The sequence below is a fragment of the Oncorhynchus kisutch genome, linkage group LG20, assembly GCF_002021735.2.
Source record: "Oncorhynchus kisutch isolate 150728-3 linkage group LG20, Okis_V2, whole genome shotgun sequence".
NCBI lineage: Eukaryota > Metazoa > Chordata > Actinopteri > Salmoniformes > Salmonidae > Oncorhynchus > Oncorhynchus kisutch.
In genome coordinates, this window is record NC_034193.2 from 28,850,772 (window position 1) to 28,868,780 (window position 18,009).

Genomic DNA, 18,009 nt, shown 5'->3' on the forward strand with positions numbered 1-18,009 from the left:
CCTTTCCCTGGCGCTGGGACTTCTGAATCAAGTGCACCTACCACCAATGGTGCAAAAGGAATTTTAAAAAATAGGAATGCAAGGATTTATATATTTTTTTTTTACATTGTTTGGTGATTGACTAGGAATGCTGTGGTGACCACTACTGTAGATGCATACTTTGAATATCACCCAAAGGATTACCTTATTCAGATGTATACATTAGTCCTGCATTTCCTTATTAAATCCTTTAATGCAGAGATCATCAACTAGATTCAAACACAGTCCTATTTTTTTCCTTGAGGGGATGATCGGGAAGGTTGGAACATAATTACAAATCATTTGTAGACTGCAAATAGACAGGAAGAAGCCCAAACATATATTTCACTCTAAATCATTTCAAACCTTGAACAGATTACACCTCCCCCCCCCCCAAAAAAAATCACTTCGAGTTGATTTCCTTGTTTTTACAGCCTTATGTCTAAATATGAATTTATTAATTATTTGCTAAGAAAGCCACCTGCGGAATAGATTCGGCCTGTGGGCTGCCAGTTGGGGAAAAACTAAGCATCTCAGACCACCTCCAGGGGGTCCCTGTCAGCCTGTGACAGCGCCACGGTAATAGAGTTGGACAGATGCCCTGCCAGCCTCTTCTTGAACACGGCCAGGAAACCACGCTCGCTGTTGCTATGGTCACTGAGGATCACACTGGCACCCGCAGCGACGGAGTCCAGGACCTCGTGATGGGACATCTCACCTGAGGGAGAAATGAGGTCAGAGGTAAATGTCTGGACATTTAAAGACAAGTCAAGTAAAAGTGTGTGTGTGTGTGTGTGTGTGTGTAGGTAGGCTGTGACCAGGTAGGCTAGTTGAGAACAAGTTCTCATTTGCAACTACGACCAGGCCAAGATAAAGCATGGCAATTCGACATATAACAACACAGAGTTACACATGGAATAAACAAAACATACAGTCAATAATATAGTAGAACAAAAGAAAACAAGTCTATATACAGTGAGTGCAAATGAGGTAAGTTAAGGCATTAAATAGGCCATGGTGGTGAAGTAATTACAATATAGCAATTAAACACTGGAATGCATTGCATGTACACCGAGTATACAAAACTGCACTTTCCATGGCAGACTGACCAGGTGAAAGCTATGATCCTTTTTTGATGTCACCTGTTAAATCCACTTCAAATCAGTGGAGATGAAGGGGAGGAGACCGGTTAAAATCATGTATGATTCTGCCACCACCATGCTTCACTGTAGGGATGGTGCCAGGTTCTCTCCAGAAGTGACGCTTGGCATTCAGGCCAAATTGTTCAATCTTGGTTTCATCAGACCAGAACATCTTGTTTCTCATGGTCTGAGAGTCCATTTTGTGCCTTTTGAAAAACTCCAAGTGGGCTGTCATGTGCCTTTTACTGAGGCGTGACTTCCGTATGGCCACTCCACCATAAAGGCCTGATTGGTGGTGCTGCAGAGATGGTTGTCCTTCTGGAAGGTTCTGCCCTCTCCACAGAGGAACCCCAGATCTGTGCCTCGACACAATCCTGTCTTGGAGCTCTACGGAAAATTCCTTCCACCTCATGGCTTGGTTTTTGCTGACATGCACTGTCAACTGTGGGACCTTATATAAAAGTACCAATCAAAAGTTTGGACACACCTACTCAGTCAAGGGTTTTTCTTTATTTTTAGTATTTTCTACATTGTAGAATAATAGTGAAGACAAACTATGAAATAACATATGGCATCATGTAGTAACCAAAAAAAGTGTTAAACAAATCAAAATATTTTATATTTGAGATTCTTCAAAGTAGCCACCCTTTGCCTTGACAGCTTTGCACACTCTTGACATTATCTCAACCAGCTTCATGAGGTAGTCACGTGGAATGCATTTCAATTTGTTAATTAATTTGTGGAATTTCTTACCTCAATGCGTTTGAGCCAATCATTTGTTTTGTGACAAGGTAGGGGTGGAATACAGCCCTATTTGGTAAAAGACCAAGTCCATATTAGAGCAAGAACAGCTCAAATAAGCAAAGAGAAACGAGAGTCCATTACTTCAAGACAAAGGTCAGTCAATGCGGAAAATTTCAAGAACTTTGAACGTTTCTTCAAGTGCAGTCACAAAAACCATGTGCTATGTGCTATGATGGTGCTGTGATGAAACTGGCTTTCATGAGGACCGCCACAGGAAAGGAAGACCCAGAGTTACCTCTGCTGCAGAGGATAAGTTCAATAGTTGCCAGCCTCAAATTGCAACCCAAATAAATGCTTCAGAGTTCAAGTAACAGACATCTCAACATCAACTGTTCAGAGGAGACTGTGTGAGTCAGGCCTTCATGGTCGAATTGCTGCAAATAAACTACTACTAAAGGACACCAATAATAAGTGACTTGCTTGGGCCAAGAAACACGACTAATGGACATTAGACCGGTGAAAATCTGTCCTTTGGTCTGAGTCCAAATTTGAGATTTTTGGTTCCAACCACAGATGATCTCTGCATGTGTACATCACTGGGACCAAGCTTCCTGCCATCCAGGACCTCTATACCAGGCTGTCAGACGAAGGCCCTAAAAATGGTCAGACTCCAGCCACCCTAGTCATACTGTTCTCTCTGCTACCAAGCGGTACTCGAGCGCAAGTCTCGGTCAAAAAGCATAGAGGTGGTGGTGTGGGAGTGCTTTGCTGGTGACAATGATTTATTTAGAATTCAAGGCACACTTAACCAGCATGGCTACCAAAGCATTCTGCAGCAATATGCCATCCCATCTGGTTTGCACTTAGTGGGACTATCATTTGTTTTTCAACAGGACAATGACCCAACACACCTCCAGGCTGTGTAAGGGCTATTTGACCAAGAAGGAAAGTGATGGAGTGCTGCATCAGATGACCTGGCCTCCACAATCACCTGACCTCAACCCAATTGAGATGGTTTGGACAGCAGGGTGAAGGAAAAGCAGCCAACAAGGGAACTCCTTCAAGACTGTTGGAAAAGCATTCCAGGTGAAGCTGGTTGAGAGAATGCCAAGAGTGTGCAAAGCTGTCATCAAGGCAAAGGGTAGCTATTTTGAAGAATCTCATATTTTGATTTGTTTAACACTTACTTTTTTGGTTACTACAGGATTACATGTGTTATTTCATAGTTTTAATGTATTCACTTATTCAACAATGTAGAAAATTTGTAAAAATAAAGTAAACCCTTGAATGAATAGGTGTGTCCACATTTTGACTGGTACTCTAGACAGATGTGTGCCTTTCCAAATCCTGTCCAATCAATTGAATTTACCACAGGTGGACTCCAATAAAGTGGTAGAAACATCTCAAGAATGATCAATGGAAACAGGATGCACCTGAGCTCAATTTCGAGTCTCATAGCATAGTGTCTGAAGACTTATGTAAATAAGGTATCCGTTTTTATTTTTAATATTTCCCCAAAATTATCAAATCCTGTTTTTGCTTTGCCATTATGTGGTGGTGTGTGTAGATTGCTGAGGATCTTAAAATATATATTTTAAAATAAGGCTAACGTAACAAAATGTGGAAAAAGTCAAGGGGTCTGAATACTTCCCGAAGGCACTGTATATGCAAAATAAATTGTTCAGTATTCTTGACCGTATTTGTTTTGATTCTATCAGCTGGCGTTTTATAGCGAATGTACCTGTGATGTAGAGGTCTGCTTTCACTCCATTCAATACTGAACCTCCGGACCCAGCACACACTGCCACAGTGCTTACAATGGACTCTAAAATGAACAATCACATACAATTACGTTATCCTCTCAGCCCCTCACTAGCTGTCAACATAATATACTTATTGCAGCGAATATATATATATATATACACAAAAAATATATATAAACCCAACATGTGAAGTGTTGGTCCCATGTTTCATGAGCCGGAATAAAAGATCCCAGAAAATGTCCATGGGCACAAAAAGCCTATTTCCCTCAAATTTTGAGCACAATTTTGTTTATATCGTTGTTAGTGAGCATTTCTCCTTTGCCAAGATAATCCACCCACCTGATAGGTGTGGCATATCAAGAAGCTGATTAAACAGCACGATCATTACACAGGTGTACCTTGTGCTGGGGACAATAAAAGGCCAGAAAATTTGCATTTTTGTCGTACAACAATGCCAAAACTGTCTCAAGTTTTGAAGGAGCGTGGAATTGGCATGCTGACTGCAGTAATGTCCAAGAGAGCTGATGCCAGATAATTGAATGTTAATTTCTCTACCATAAGCTGCCTTCAACGTTCATTTTAGAGAATTTGTCAGTACATCCAACTGGCTTCCCAACCTGTAATGAAGCCCTTTTGTGGGGGAAAAACCCATTCTGATTGGCCAACCCAGTGGGTTGGCCTGGTTGCCAAGTGGGATGGGTCTATGCCGTCATGCCCAGTCATGAAGAAATCCATAGATTATGGAATTATTTATTTATTTCAATCGGCTGATTTCCTTTTATGAACTGTAATTCAGTAAAATCTTTGTTCAGTATATTTGAAAGACATGGCGTGTGTCCCAAACGGCACCCTATTCTCTTTATAGTAAGGCTGGGACGATACCAGTATCGCAATATTTTTTCCATGGCAAACATTAAAACAGAAAAAACCTGCTGTATGTAAAATATTGCGTGCTATATCGAAAAATAAATAAAATGTGACTCTGGATGACAACAATGACATTAGGGCTGTTTTCCTAAAGAAAAACACGTATCGTGAAATTGGTATCCTCCTGTCACTACTTTATAGCTACTTTTGACCAGGGCACTATATAGGGAATAGTGTGCCATTTGGAACGCATCCAAGTTAGTAATCCGGTAACAAAAAGGAAGACAGATGTTTGTTTAGCCTTCTCACTCACCTAAAGTTTGCTGGGCTCCGAGGGCCAGTCGAAGGTGATTCAAACCCAGGTGTGATTTCATTTGCTGGACGGCTGCCGCCACAGTTACGGGCTCATCCAAAACACTTAGTCGCCCTTGGCCGTAGCCTGGGAGAGGACGCTACAGGGTGAGAAACAGAAAGGGTCGTATTCACTAGGCACCAAGAGGAATAAAACAGACAAACAGGGAGGGACTGCCTGAACTTTTTGTTTTGCTAGTGTGCACTAATGAATAAGATGTCACACGTAAAAAGAGTGAAAATATTTAGTAAAATTCATTGAAGTTCAATTCCAGTCCTATTCACTCTGTGGCAAGCTAAGCCTATTGATTCAGGATAGCAGGAATATGATCCCAGGAGATATTTATCAAGCACATTAAGGGTTGTCCTATTGCCTGGGGCCTGCTCTGAGGTTGCCCCATTGGACAGGTGATAAAATAAGTTAAAACAACCAAACTTCAGGCAACCAAAAAAAAAACTCCTTTAAATGTTAATCCCTGTCAAGCATGCTGATATACAGTCTGCTTCCCCCTTTCCATGTAATCTTATCTTGCGTTGACACAGGTAGCCCAATTCTAATATCTTTTCCACTAATTTGTTCTTTAACATCAGATATTTTTCAGAATTGATCTGATTGGTCAAAATACCAATTAGTGAAAAAAATAATCAGCCATTGTGATCTTAAAAATGAAAAATCATAAAAATGATCTTAAAATCAGCACTCCGACCAAACTGTCCACTTTGTGTGTTTACGGTGTAATATGCTGGATACATATGGCCCAATATCTGTTTGTGCTGTTTTGCCAACTGCTATGGTCATATTTCCCATGACAATGACCATAGGAGATGGCTATACAGCACAAACAGATCTGGGACCAGGCTAGCAGCAGTACTATACCTGTTTTACTTGAAGGATACTGAGAGACTGGCTGGGAGTGGCATGTTGTAATAGAGTTTGAACACTGGGGGTCAGCCCTGAGTCTGGACAGATCAGACTAATGAAGAAGCCATCAGTTTCGGAGCTAGAGCCAGATGGAGGAGATATGTACAGTAACAGTGTAAACAACAGTGAAGAGGTGTATACAGATTTAAGCACGCACACACAAACTGACAGAGTATCCAGTACCTGACAGCTGTGTGCTGTAAATTGACACCGCTATTCGTCCCCTTCAGTTCTGCCATGATGGTGTTGAGCTCCTCCAGACTCCTGGCTGTAAACTCCAGTTTGTGGCTCTGGGGGGCGCTACTGAAGGATTGACTCAACACTGAAACTTTGCCACTCCCTGAGCAAGACAACAGAAACAGCACTCGTTACTCCGCAGTGCTTTTCAAACATCATGAACTTTTCAGGTGGGGAGAACACTCCAGAACATTCAGATAATTTGAGTAGAACAAATATGACTCTATACACATCTTCAATAAACTGTGAAAGTGACATCATCCTACCCTAATATTTGGATTGGGCTTGACAATTATAATACAATTTGTGAAAACACGGTCATTTAAGATATATAAAACTATATTTGTGGATGAGTTTACATCTGCCAGATGCCTTTTGGGGTTTTTTGAGCTCAAGGCCATTGCGCTACGTTTTTGCCCATTGACGACCATTCAAAAAGCATGCAAAAGTTCAAAAACGATTTCTTGGAAAATTATGTGTCACTTTCATAGCGCATATCCTGAGTGTAAAAGGTCCCAGTTATAATAAAGCACTCAATCTTATAGCCTAAGTGTAGCAGTATAGACTTTACGTCCGTCCCCTCGCCCCGACCTGGGCGCGAACCAGGGACGCTCTGCACACGTCAAGAGTCACCCTCGAAGCATCGTTACCCATCGCTCCACAAAAGCCACGGCCCTTGCAGAGCAAGGGGAACCACTACTTCAAGGTCTCAGAGCAAGTGACGTCACCGATTGAAGCACCACCGCTAACTAGCTAGCAATTTCACATCGGCTACATAAGCAATATTTGATTTGATAGTAAGTGAACAACAACCCAATTTGGGAATACTATAGGCTATTATACCACTTTTTTCATACTCACCATACTTAAAACCAGTTTCTCCTTTACCATAATGGACCAACAAAGCAGCATAACATCCAGGACCTCTCACACCAAAGTTTACAATATTGAGCAGTTGTTGAAGCCCAAAACAGAGCTACACCAGTCCACTTTGCTTATTATAAAGCTAGGGGAAACACTGACGGCAGTCTCTTACCAACTCCTCCAGCCAGCCAGTCATTCACGCCTCCTTTGACGCTGTCCCAAGAGGTGTGAGGAGAAAACACTGCTATTCCAGCAGTAATCGCCCGGATAGCCAATCGCTGCTTCCAGTTCTTTGAAACCAAGCACTTGATTGGATGAAACAGCGGGGGGTGGTAAGAGATGATGAGATCGCAGTTCATGGCCTCTGCTTCCGACATGACAGAATCGGTCAGGTCATTGGTTAACAGGATGGTTTTGATAGGCCGACATTTAATGGGCTCAACTAATAAGCCAACGTTATCCCAGGACTCTGCCAGTGATAGAGGGGCGAGCTCCTCCAGAACCTTGAGAACCTCCTTTAAATCCATTGGACCTGTTGTACGAGAAGAGTGGGAAAGGGAGCACGAAAAAGAGTAGCAATGACAGAGATGGAGATGGGTAGAAAGCTGATAAGACCTACTATTACAATGAGAGGGGTCAGAAAAAAAGGATGAGCGAAGGGCAGACAATTTGGAGTGAGAAGAGAAAGTGGAACAAGCGAGTGTTTGAGAGATGCTTTCGTGGTAGCTCCTTCTGCAGGTCAATGACAGAATTCTCTGGAAAACATTCTTGTATCCAGTCAACATTAGTGTAGACCTGTGTGCAAAAGAGAGTTCATTTGATATGAATAAATATTGTTTGCATCCAAGAGCAAGGTTCATCTGCAACAAATAGGCTGCATTTTCTTAAAACATCATGAACGGTTTATCTTGTCACCTATCAGTCTTGTCATCTATTATTTAAAAGGCCAATTGTCAATATGTGTCAAAACTCCCATTCAAATGCAGTGGTGGAAAAAGTACCCAATTGTCATACTTGAGTAAAAGTAAAGATACCTTAATTAGAAACGACTCAAGTAAAAGTCACCCAGTAAAATTCTACTTGAGTAAAAGTCTAAAAGTATTTGGTTTAAGATATACTTAAGTATCAAAAGTAAAAGTATAAATTATTTAAAATTCCTTATATTAGACTAACCAGACGGTAACATTTTATTTTCTTTTTCACGGATAGCCAGAGGCACACTCCAACATAATTTACAAACGAATTGTGTGTGTTAAATGAGTTCGCCAGATCTGAGCCAGTATGGATCACAAGGGATGGTTGATAAGTGCGTGAATTGGACCACTTCCCTATCCTACTTAGCATTCAAACTGTAACGATTACTTTTGGGTGTCAAGGAAAATGTATGGAATAAAAACTACATTATTTTCTTTAGGAATGTGGTAAAAGTAGTCAAAAATATAAATAGTAAAGTGAAGTACAGATACCCTCAAAAACGACTTAAGTAGTACGTTACACCACTGCTAAGGTGCACTGTTCTAGCTACATTTAGTAGGCTAGCTAATAGGTTTGGATTGCAATGGCTGCTGTTGCCATTTTGTGCATAGTTAAGGTGCATTGTTTACAAATTAAATCAACTGCACGGGTTTAATGGCCAAGGTAACGTTAGAATCGAAGTAATTTAAATCACACGAATATGAGCCAGAGCAACTCCACAAACTAGCTAGGTAAAGTAACTTAAGAGGCATTTATAATAGCTTCGCTAACATTACATAGCTGGCTCCCAACCTGGAACAGGGCCCACAGCAATACGCTAGCTACCAACAAACAAAGGTGTTTCTGTTTGCATGTTCAGACTGGTGTGATTCATACGTTACATTTTAAACGTAAGTTTCCAATTAATAGGCAAAAACTATGAATTGGAAATGCAAGCATGGTAACAGCACTTACTGGTGGAGAGAGAGCCAGCTATTGCAGTTACCTTCTTCTTCGATGAGGTTTAACCGCAGTTGGCATCCAATAAATGTTGCATTACTGCCACCTACTAGACTGGAGTATAACTCCCATATGCTTTGCTTGAAACATTTTAAATAAAAAATAAATAAAAAATACAAATCCCCAACCATCTAACACTACACCAAAAATAATAATAATGATAACATTTTCTCAAATGACTGCCTCGCCTGGGTCACCAACTACCTCTCAGTGTGTCAAATCAGAGAGCCTGTTGTCCGGACCTCTGGTAGTCTCTGAAAAGAGTCTCGCTGACTCTTTTCTCAGTATATATCAATGATGTCACTCTTGCTGCTGGTGATTCTCTGATCCACCTCTACTCAGACAACACCATTCCGTATACTTCTGGTCCTTCTTTGGACACTGTGTTAACAAACCTCCAGACGAGCAGCAATGCCATACAACACTCCTTCCGTGTCCTCCAACTGCTTTTAAATGCTAGTAAAACTTCCTTTGTCCGCCTTTTCTTCCAGTTCTCTGCTGCCAATGACTGGAACGAATTGCAAAAATCACTGAAGCTGGAGTCTTATATCTTTAAGCATCAGCTGTCAGAGCAGCCTACCAATCACTATACCTGTACACAGCCAATCTGTAAATAGCACACCCAACTACCTCATCCCCATATTGTTATTTATCTTTTTGTTCTTTTGCACGCCAGTATCTCTACTTGCACATAATCATCTACACATCTATCACTCCAGTGTTAATGCAAAATTGTAAATATTTCACATCTATGACCTATTTATTGCCTTACCTCCCTACTCTTCTACATTTGCACACACTGTACATATATTTTTCTATTGTGTTATTGACGGTATGTTTGTTTATGCGTAACTCTGTTGTTTTTGTAGCACTGCTTTGCTTTATCTTGGCCAGGTCGCAGTTGTAAATGAGAATTTGTTCTCAACTGGCCTACCTGGTTAAATAAAGGTGAAATAAAATAAATAAGTAAAATACTCCACTATTTCAATCTATTTAGTGCTACTTCAGGCCAACAACCTGAAAGGAAGGAACACCACCACTTAACACACCCTGTAACTCTTCTGATGTCAAGTCTCGCACACCAAAATACCTCTGCAGCCGCCACTTCAACCTCTATTTTCTGCAACTTACGTTCCATCCCTGCAGAACAGTTGATAACCATTGCTTAAATGCCAAAAATTCAATCTTACTGAAACATGTATCACTTGTTGGTTTATCCCTCTGTACTGGTACAGATCGAATACTCAGACCACTCCTCTCAGGATCCCTCCCCCTTGACCCATCTTCCTCTACTTTCTTCACTGCATATGACAACTTCTGCACTAGTCTAACCCTGGAAACCTCAACCTGCCTCTCTCACACAGGACATTTCTGATGCCCAGCCCCATGGGCACCCCTACAATTAACACATAACACTACTTTCCCCAATGCTACACCTTCCTTTGTCTCGTACTCTTCTGCACACTTCTCATACCTAGGAATCTCCCTCCTACACACTGCTGCCACATGCCCATAAGCTTGGCACTTGTAACAATGTAATGTATTTGGCACAAAACCTCATACAGGATAACTTATATATCCTAACATAACTTTGTCGGGCAAAAGAACAGACAATGACTCTTCTGTTTCTCCACTCTTCCACCCAGTCTGCGTCACACCAAATGACGAGCATCACAAACACCGGGAATCTTCCCCTTCAGTTGGTCAGCTTTCACATTTACCGCTACCCCAGTAATCTCTCCTTTTAATGGTGCCCTTTTCTTGAGAGCAAACCCGTTCATATCTCTTGCCCCCATTCGTTTAACATGGAGTGCCTGCTCCCTCTGACCAGCAGAAACACAAACAATTATCACAAGGCCACTTCTCGTTTCCCTCGCCTATTCCACAGCATCCAACTGTTTTTACCCACCCTGAAACCACAAATGGATCAGCCAAAAGGAAAGGGTCCACTTTTTCCAAAAACGTAACTACTGTCAAAGACTCATCTTTATCCTGACCCTCAGTGCAAGCCTCGGGCTCCAAGAACTTCCCCAAACCTATGAACTCAGATACTTCGCCCTCATTCACTTCCATTTCTCCACCTGTCTTCAACGCACTCTGCTTCCACTTTCTACCATTCTTCTTTAACAAACCATCTCCTTTTTTCTCACCATTTTTTCCCACCTCTGCCTCTCCTTCCCTCCATTGCTCCTCTATATTCCAAGTATATGTCTCGTTATGATGATGCTGCACTTCTCCTGACATACATCTTGTTCTTGACTTGTCAAGGGACCGCCATTTAACTGGCTGTCACAATCTCTGTACAATCAGCACAATCCCCTCGGGATGTAACGCTCAACAGTGCATCCCGCTTGTAAAGCAGCTACTTTGTCTTGATGTTATTCTTTATCAATAGCTACCGCAACGCTTTTCCATTTCAAACAAGTGTGCTCCCTTTCTCACGGATTCCTCGATTCGCTTGCTCAGACCCTGTTCCCCTCAGTCACGCTCTGTCCAGAAATGACTTTTGATACCGGAAGAATAACTTTAGGAATGCCTTCTTCTTATTCTTCGGGTCCGCAAACAATGTTAATGGTGCATGGTGCACCTACTGGATGGGGAGGGGGAACCTCTTCATTCAGTCAGTATTCCTTGTAACATTTTGGCTGATCCAGAAGTATTTTTCACGCCTTTAAAATGATGTCTAGCTTCTTAGAGTTTTTATTAGTTTCAGTAGTGCAATGCACTTCTTCACAGTTAGTGTGTCAGGATCTTTCTCCTGAACGGAATTCACTGCAGGCTGTGGGACATCCACTACCATCTCATCTCACTCCTTTAGCTATGCTACATGACCAAAAGTATGTGGACACCTGCTTGTCGAACGTCTCAATCCAAAATCATGGGCATTATTATGGAGTTGGTCCCCCTTTGCTGCTATAACAGCCTCCAATCTTCTGGGAAGGCTTTCCACTAGAAGCTGTAACATTTCTGCTTGGACCTGCTTCCATTCAGCCACAAAAACATTAGTGAAGTTAGGCGCTGATGTTAGGCGGTTAGGCCTGGCTCTCAGTCGGTGTTCCAATTCAACCCAAAGGAGTTCGATGGGGTTGAGGTCAGGGCTCTGCTTTCTCTGCAGATTCTCTCAAGCTCTGTCAGGTTGTATGGGGAGCGTCACTGCACAGCTATTTTCAGGTCTCTCCAGAGATATTAGATCAGGTTCTAGTCGCCCTCCATCTGGAAAATCTGACCATAATTCCGTCCTCCTGATTCTTCTGCTTTCAAGCAAAAACTAAAACAGGAAGTACCATTGACTTGCGCAATACGGAAGTGGTATTCAGTGAAGTCCAGTGAAGAGGCGACTCCAGGATGCTGGCCTTCTAGACAGAGTTGCAAAGAAAAAGACTGGCCAATAAAAAGAAAAGATTAAGATTGGCAAAAGAACACAGACACTGGACAGAGGAACTCTGCCTAGAAGGCCAGCATCCCGGAGTCGCCTCTTCACTGTTGACGTTGAGACTGGTGTTTTGCGAGTACTATTTAATGAAGCTGCCAGTTGAGGACTTGTGAGGCATCTGTTTCTCAAACTAGACACTCTAATGTACTTGTCCTCTTGCTCAGTTGTGCACCGGGGCCTCCCACTCCTCCTTCTATTCTGGTTAGAAACAGTTTGCACTGTTCAGTGAAGGGAGTAGTACACAGCGTTGTACAAGATCTTGGAATAGCCTTAAATTCTCAGAACAAGAATAGACTGACAAGTTTCAGAAGAAAGTTATTTGTTTCTAGTCATTTTGAGTCTGTAATCGAATCCACAAATGCTGATGCTCCAGATACTCAACTAGTCTAAAGAAGTCCAGTTTTATTGCTTCTTTAATCAGGACAAAAGTTTTCAGCTGTGCTAACATAATTGCAAAAGAGTTTTCGAATGATCATTTAGCCTTTTAAAATGATAAACTTGGATTAGCTAACACAACGTGCCATTGGAACACAGGAGTGATGGTTGCTGATGATGGGCCTCTGTACGCCTATGTAGATATTCCATTTACAAAAATCAGACACTTCCAGCTACAATTGTTAATGTTGTAAATTACTATGTCTACATAGTATTTCTGATCAATTTGATGTTATTTTAATGGACCAAAAATTTGCTTTGCTTTCAAAAACAAGGACATTTCTAGGTGACCCCAAACTTTTGAACGGTAGTGTATGTCTCGTGTTTGAGCTGTTGAATTGCGACTCGACTTTGTCTCTATACTGACATTTCGCTTGTTTGATTGCCATGCGGAGGGAATAACTACACTGTTTGTATTCGGCCATAATCCCAGTCACCTTTCCATGGTTAAATGTGGCGTTCGCGCTTTCAGTTTTGCGCAAATGCCGCCATCTATTCACAGTTTCTGGTTAGGGTAGGTTTTAATAGTCACAGTGGGTACAACATCTCCTATGCACTTTCTTATAAACTCACTCACTGAATCAGCATATACATCAATATTATTCCCTGAGGCTACCCGGAACATGTCCTAGTCCGCGTGATTAAAACAATCTTGAAGCGTGGATTCCAATTGGTCAGACCAGAGTTGAATAGATCTTAGCACGGGTACATCCTGTTTGAGTTTCTGCCTATAGGAAGGGAGGAGCAAGATGGTCGTGGTCAGATTTGCCAAAAGGAGGGCGAGGGAGGGCCTTGTCACCGTCAATTGAACAGGGGTGCAAAACAATGTACAAGAGAAAAGTAAATTCCATACGGGGAAGGGAAATTATCATTCATCCACACAAACAACAACAAAAAAAGATACATTAAGTAATTCGAAAGCTAAAATACCCTGCTCAGGTTCTGCGGCCTGAAAGGGTGGGACTGCACAAGACAGTACTTCATGTAGGTCCTCAGATGTTCAATCTTTTAATCCCAGGAAGAGTTCAGCTGCAGAAACAATTATGTCAATCTTTCTTATCCACTTATGCACTTCCTTTTATCACCAATGCTACAACTGACAAAGTCCACTTTCTTCATATTTTTTAAAAACCTTTATTTAACTAGGCAAGTCAGTTAAGAACACATTCTTATTTTCAATGACGGCCTAGGAACAGTGGGTTAACTGCCTGTTCAGGGGCAGAATGACAGAGGTGGCACACAAATGTCCGGGTTAGGGGAGGGTTTGGCTGGCAGGGATGTCCTTGTCCCATTGCACTCTAGCGACTGCTGCGGCGGGCAGGGCGCATACATGCTGACACGGTTGCCAGGTGTACGCTGTTTCCTCTGACACATTGGTGTGGCTGGCTTCCGGGTTAAGCGGGCATTGTGTCAAGAAGCAATGGGTCATGTTTCGGGGGACGCACGGCTCTTGATTTTTGCAGTGATGAGACAAGACTGTAACTACCAATTGGACACCACGAAATGCTGCATTGATGTCAGAGTGATTAGAGGGACAATAGAGTGCTGAGTGCCAGGCAGTTAGCAAGTTTGGTAGGCTACTAAAGACCAACAGCAGCATCAGAGCTTGGAGAAGCCTAATTACCATGACTAAATGGTCACGCGGAATTTGACTGCCTTCATTACTCGTGACCGCTGGTGTGGCAGTAATACGGTCACAGCAATACCCCTAGTGTTGATCCAGAGTCACATTTCCTGAGATTTACCAGAGATGAGTATATCACTTGTGATTACTAAAATGTTAAATTGCCATAAAGGTTGTTAAATTATTTATCTAATTCCAAGGCAAGCTTATTTTCTAGCTTTCATTTGAACGTTCACAGTCATCCTAAAAATTCTGAAAAATTCTGAAAAATTGTTGACTGAAGAGCCATGCTTTATGACGTCTCCTTATAATGCTCCCCTGGAGGGAAGTGGAGACAATCACAAGGACAGGTGAAACAGATCAGGGTGTGACATATACATATAATTGTCTATATAGTTTTGTTTCTGTGCACCAATGATGCGCTTTCATCTACAAATACTCATACCTCCCAGACGGTTTACCTAAACCCTTCAATGGATTCTTTCAGGTTAATTCTGAAATCCATCTATATAACACAAGACACTGCAATAATCTTCACTCTCCCCACTGCCGCACCTCACATATTCAATTCTCCATCAGATATAGAGGTACCATACTCTGGAATTCTTAATACCATCATCCCTCAATAACTTCAAGCGAAGACTGGGGGTCAGCCTGATGAACTATACTACTCAGTTATCTCCTCCATATAGCCTAATTCTCACACACTCACATGCACACATGCACACACACATTTAAACCAAACAATGTTTTTTTTCATGATTACTGATGAATTCATTTATACATTTATAATTAGTAGGTTTTGTTATCTATTTTAACAAACCTTTTTGTATTTTTGTACTATATATATTGTATATAGTTTTTGTTGTTGTGTGGTTTTCGTATATAAGCCCTTGGGCTTCCAACCACACCTGCACACTGTTTAAAAAATTATAATAATAATTTAACATTTTTTATTTCACCTTTATTTAACCAGGTAGGGTAGTTGAGAACAAGTTCTCATTTGCAACTGCGACCTGGCGAAGATAAAGCATAGCAATTCGACACATACAACAACACACATGGAGTTACACATGGAATAAACAAAACATACAGTCAATAATAAAGTAGAAAAATAAAATAAAAAGTCTATATACAGGGAGTGCAAATGAGGTAAGATTGTTCATCTGTATTGTTGTTTATCACCTGTTTTCTTTGGTGCAAATAAATAAATAAAATAATAAATAAATCAAATAAATGATGGACCTCGATTTCAGACAAAAAAATATAACACTGTTGCCCCATAAAATCTTTCTCTAAATTGATGTGTGACCTTCATAACATTCCACATTGCTCTGAACTGCATTAATGAATGATCTTCCTTTTATTCTATTGGTGAGAGACTGACCGTAATAGTGGAGGCTGGTGAAGGTGGAAAAATGTAATGGACGAGCTCAAATCAAATGAAATCAAATTTTATTTGTCACATGCGCCGAATACAATACAGTGTAATTATTAACTCAGGATAGATAGTAATACAAGTAAAATGAAGAATAGAGTAGCAGCAGCATATAATAAGTGTAAAAGTGTGTGTTTATGTGTGTTTGTGTTGTTTCGGTATGCGTATGTGTGTGTCTGTGTGTATGTGTGTTGTTGGTATACATGTGTGTGTTATGTGTGTGTGTGCGCATGCAGTGTATGTGGATGTGTGTGGGTTTTGTGTGAAAGTGTCAGTGTAGTGTGTGTTTGAGTGTGTACAGTATATAGTGTGTATACAGTGCCTTCATAAAGTATTCATACCCCTTGACTTATTCCACATTTAGTTGTGTTACAGCTTGAATTCAAAATGGATTAAATACATTTTTCTCTCTCACCCATCTACACACAATACCCCATAGTGAAAACTTATTTTTCTCCCTAACCCTAACCCTAACCCTTTTTTTACAAATGTATTGAAAATGAAATACGGAAATATCTCTTTTACATGCACTAACGTTCAAATGTTAGGGGTCACCTAGAAATGTCCTTGTTTTTGAAAGAAATTGTAAAAAATTGCCCATTAAAATATTATCAAATTGATCAGAAATACAATGTAGACATTGTTAATGTTGTAAATTACTATTGTAGATGTAAACGGCAGATTTTTTATGGAATATCTACATAGGCGTACAGAGGCCCATTATCAGAAACCATGTCTAGTTTGAGAATAAGACGCCTCACAAGTCCTCAACTGGCAGCTTCATTAAATAGTACCCGCAAAACACCAGTCTCAACATCAACAGTGAAGAGGCGCCTCCGGGATTCTGGCCTTCTAGGCAGAGTTGCAAAGAAAAAGCCATATCTCAGACTGGCCAATAAAAATAAAAGATTAAGATGGGCAAAAGAACACAGACACTGGACAGCAGACTGGCCAGTCACTGGACCTCAACCCTATTGAGCTGTTGTGGGAACAGCTTGACCGTATGTAATGGTACGTAAAATGTGCCCATCAAGCAATTCAACTTGTGGGCGGTGCTTCAGGAAGCATGGGATGAAATCTCTTTAGATTACCGAAACAAATTGACAGCTAGAATGCCAAAGGTCTGCAAGGCTATAATTGCTGCAAATAGAGGATTATTTGACGAAAGTTTGAAGGACATAATTATTATTTCAATTAAAACTCATTATATATAACTTTGTCAACGTACGTCTTGACTATATTTCCTATTCATTTTGCAACTAATTTCATGTATGTTTTCATGGAAAACAAGGACATTTCTAAGTGACCCCAAACTTTTGAACGGTAGTGTAAGTATTCACACCCCTGAACGGATGGTCATAGGTAAAAAATAAAATAAAAACTCAGATGATCCGTTCTCAGAAGTATTAACAGGAAATGGAGTCGTTTAAAGGGAATTCAATCCGGACACACGGAAAGGGAGAGAGGGAAAGAGAAAGAGGCTTCAGGGATACAGGAGATTAGACCCTAAGAGCGTAAGGGTTGGACTCACTATAAACTACTGTAGCCAGGCATGTTGGAATTGACAGGGAGCAGAAAGAAAATCTATCCCCCAATGGTAGTGCATTATAGAAATGCACTATATAGGGAATACGGTGCCATTTGGGACACGAGAGAGAGCGAGAGAGAGAGAGTGCGAGCAAGAAAGATTAATTTGGATTAATGAAAGTGAAGCCTGCCCTGGATGTTAGAGGGCTCACGCCATCAGCATTACAGCATTTTTTATCTCCCCCCTCCCCCCTAAATGATTAATCCCACATTTTGTTCAGTATTATAGTTGTGTTGTTTTTTTATATCAGGGACTTGGATTATGGACTTTGTCATCTGGCTGTGTAATTGCTTGATATTTCATTCTTAAAGGGCCAATGTGTTATCCCCAGGCAGGCCAAAACTCCATCCCACCAAAACAGGCTGAAATTTCAGGCGGTCTTTTCAAACAGCTCTTTCAAAGGGCATTATTATAATTTTCACAATTTCCCTTTATTATTCCAACCTCATAACGTGGAAATATATATCAAACACGGGAAAATCAAGTTTTTGACTTTAAAATGCGCCAAAAAATGCCAGTTGAAATGTAAATTTCTCTCTCTGTCTCTCGCTCTCTCTCCTGCAAATGTTGATATCATGAAACTTTACACTTAAGCAAGTATAGTGGAAC

General features: G+C 41.0%; 1 protein-coding gene across 1 annotated transcript; it reads right to left on the reverse strand.

Annotated features, from left to right (window-relative positions):
* Positions 1-212: 212 nt before the first annotated feature.
* On the reverse strand, positions 213-8,944 carry nif3l1 (NIF3 NGG1 interacting factor 3-like 1 (S. cerevisiae)). The gene is made up of 7 exons (XM_020453939.2): positions 8,838-8,944; positions 7,081-7,703; positions 5,991-6,147; positions 5,763-5,886; positions 4,848-4,986; positions 3,646-3,729; positions 213-736 (listed from the first exon to the last, which is right to left on the reverse strand). The coding sequence occupies exons 2-7, from the start codon at positions 7,691-7,693 to the stop codon at positions 552-554; spliced, it is 1,302 nt and encodes a 433-aa protein (XP_020309528.1). The 5' UTR covers positions 7,694-7,703; positions 8,838-8,944; the 3' UTR covers positions 213-551.
* Between the last annotated feature and the right edge of the window lie 9,065 nt (positions 8,945-18,009).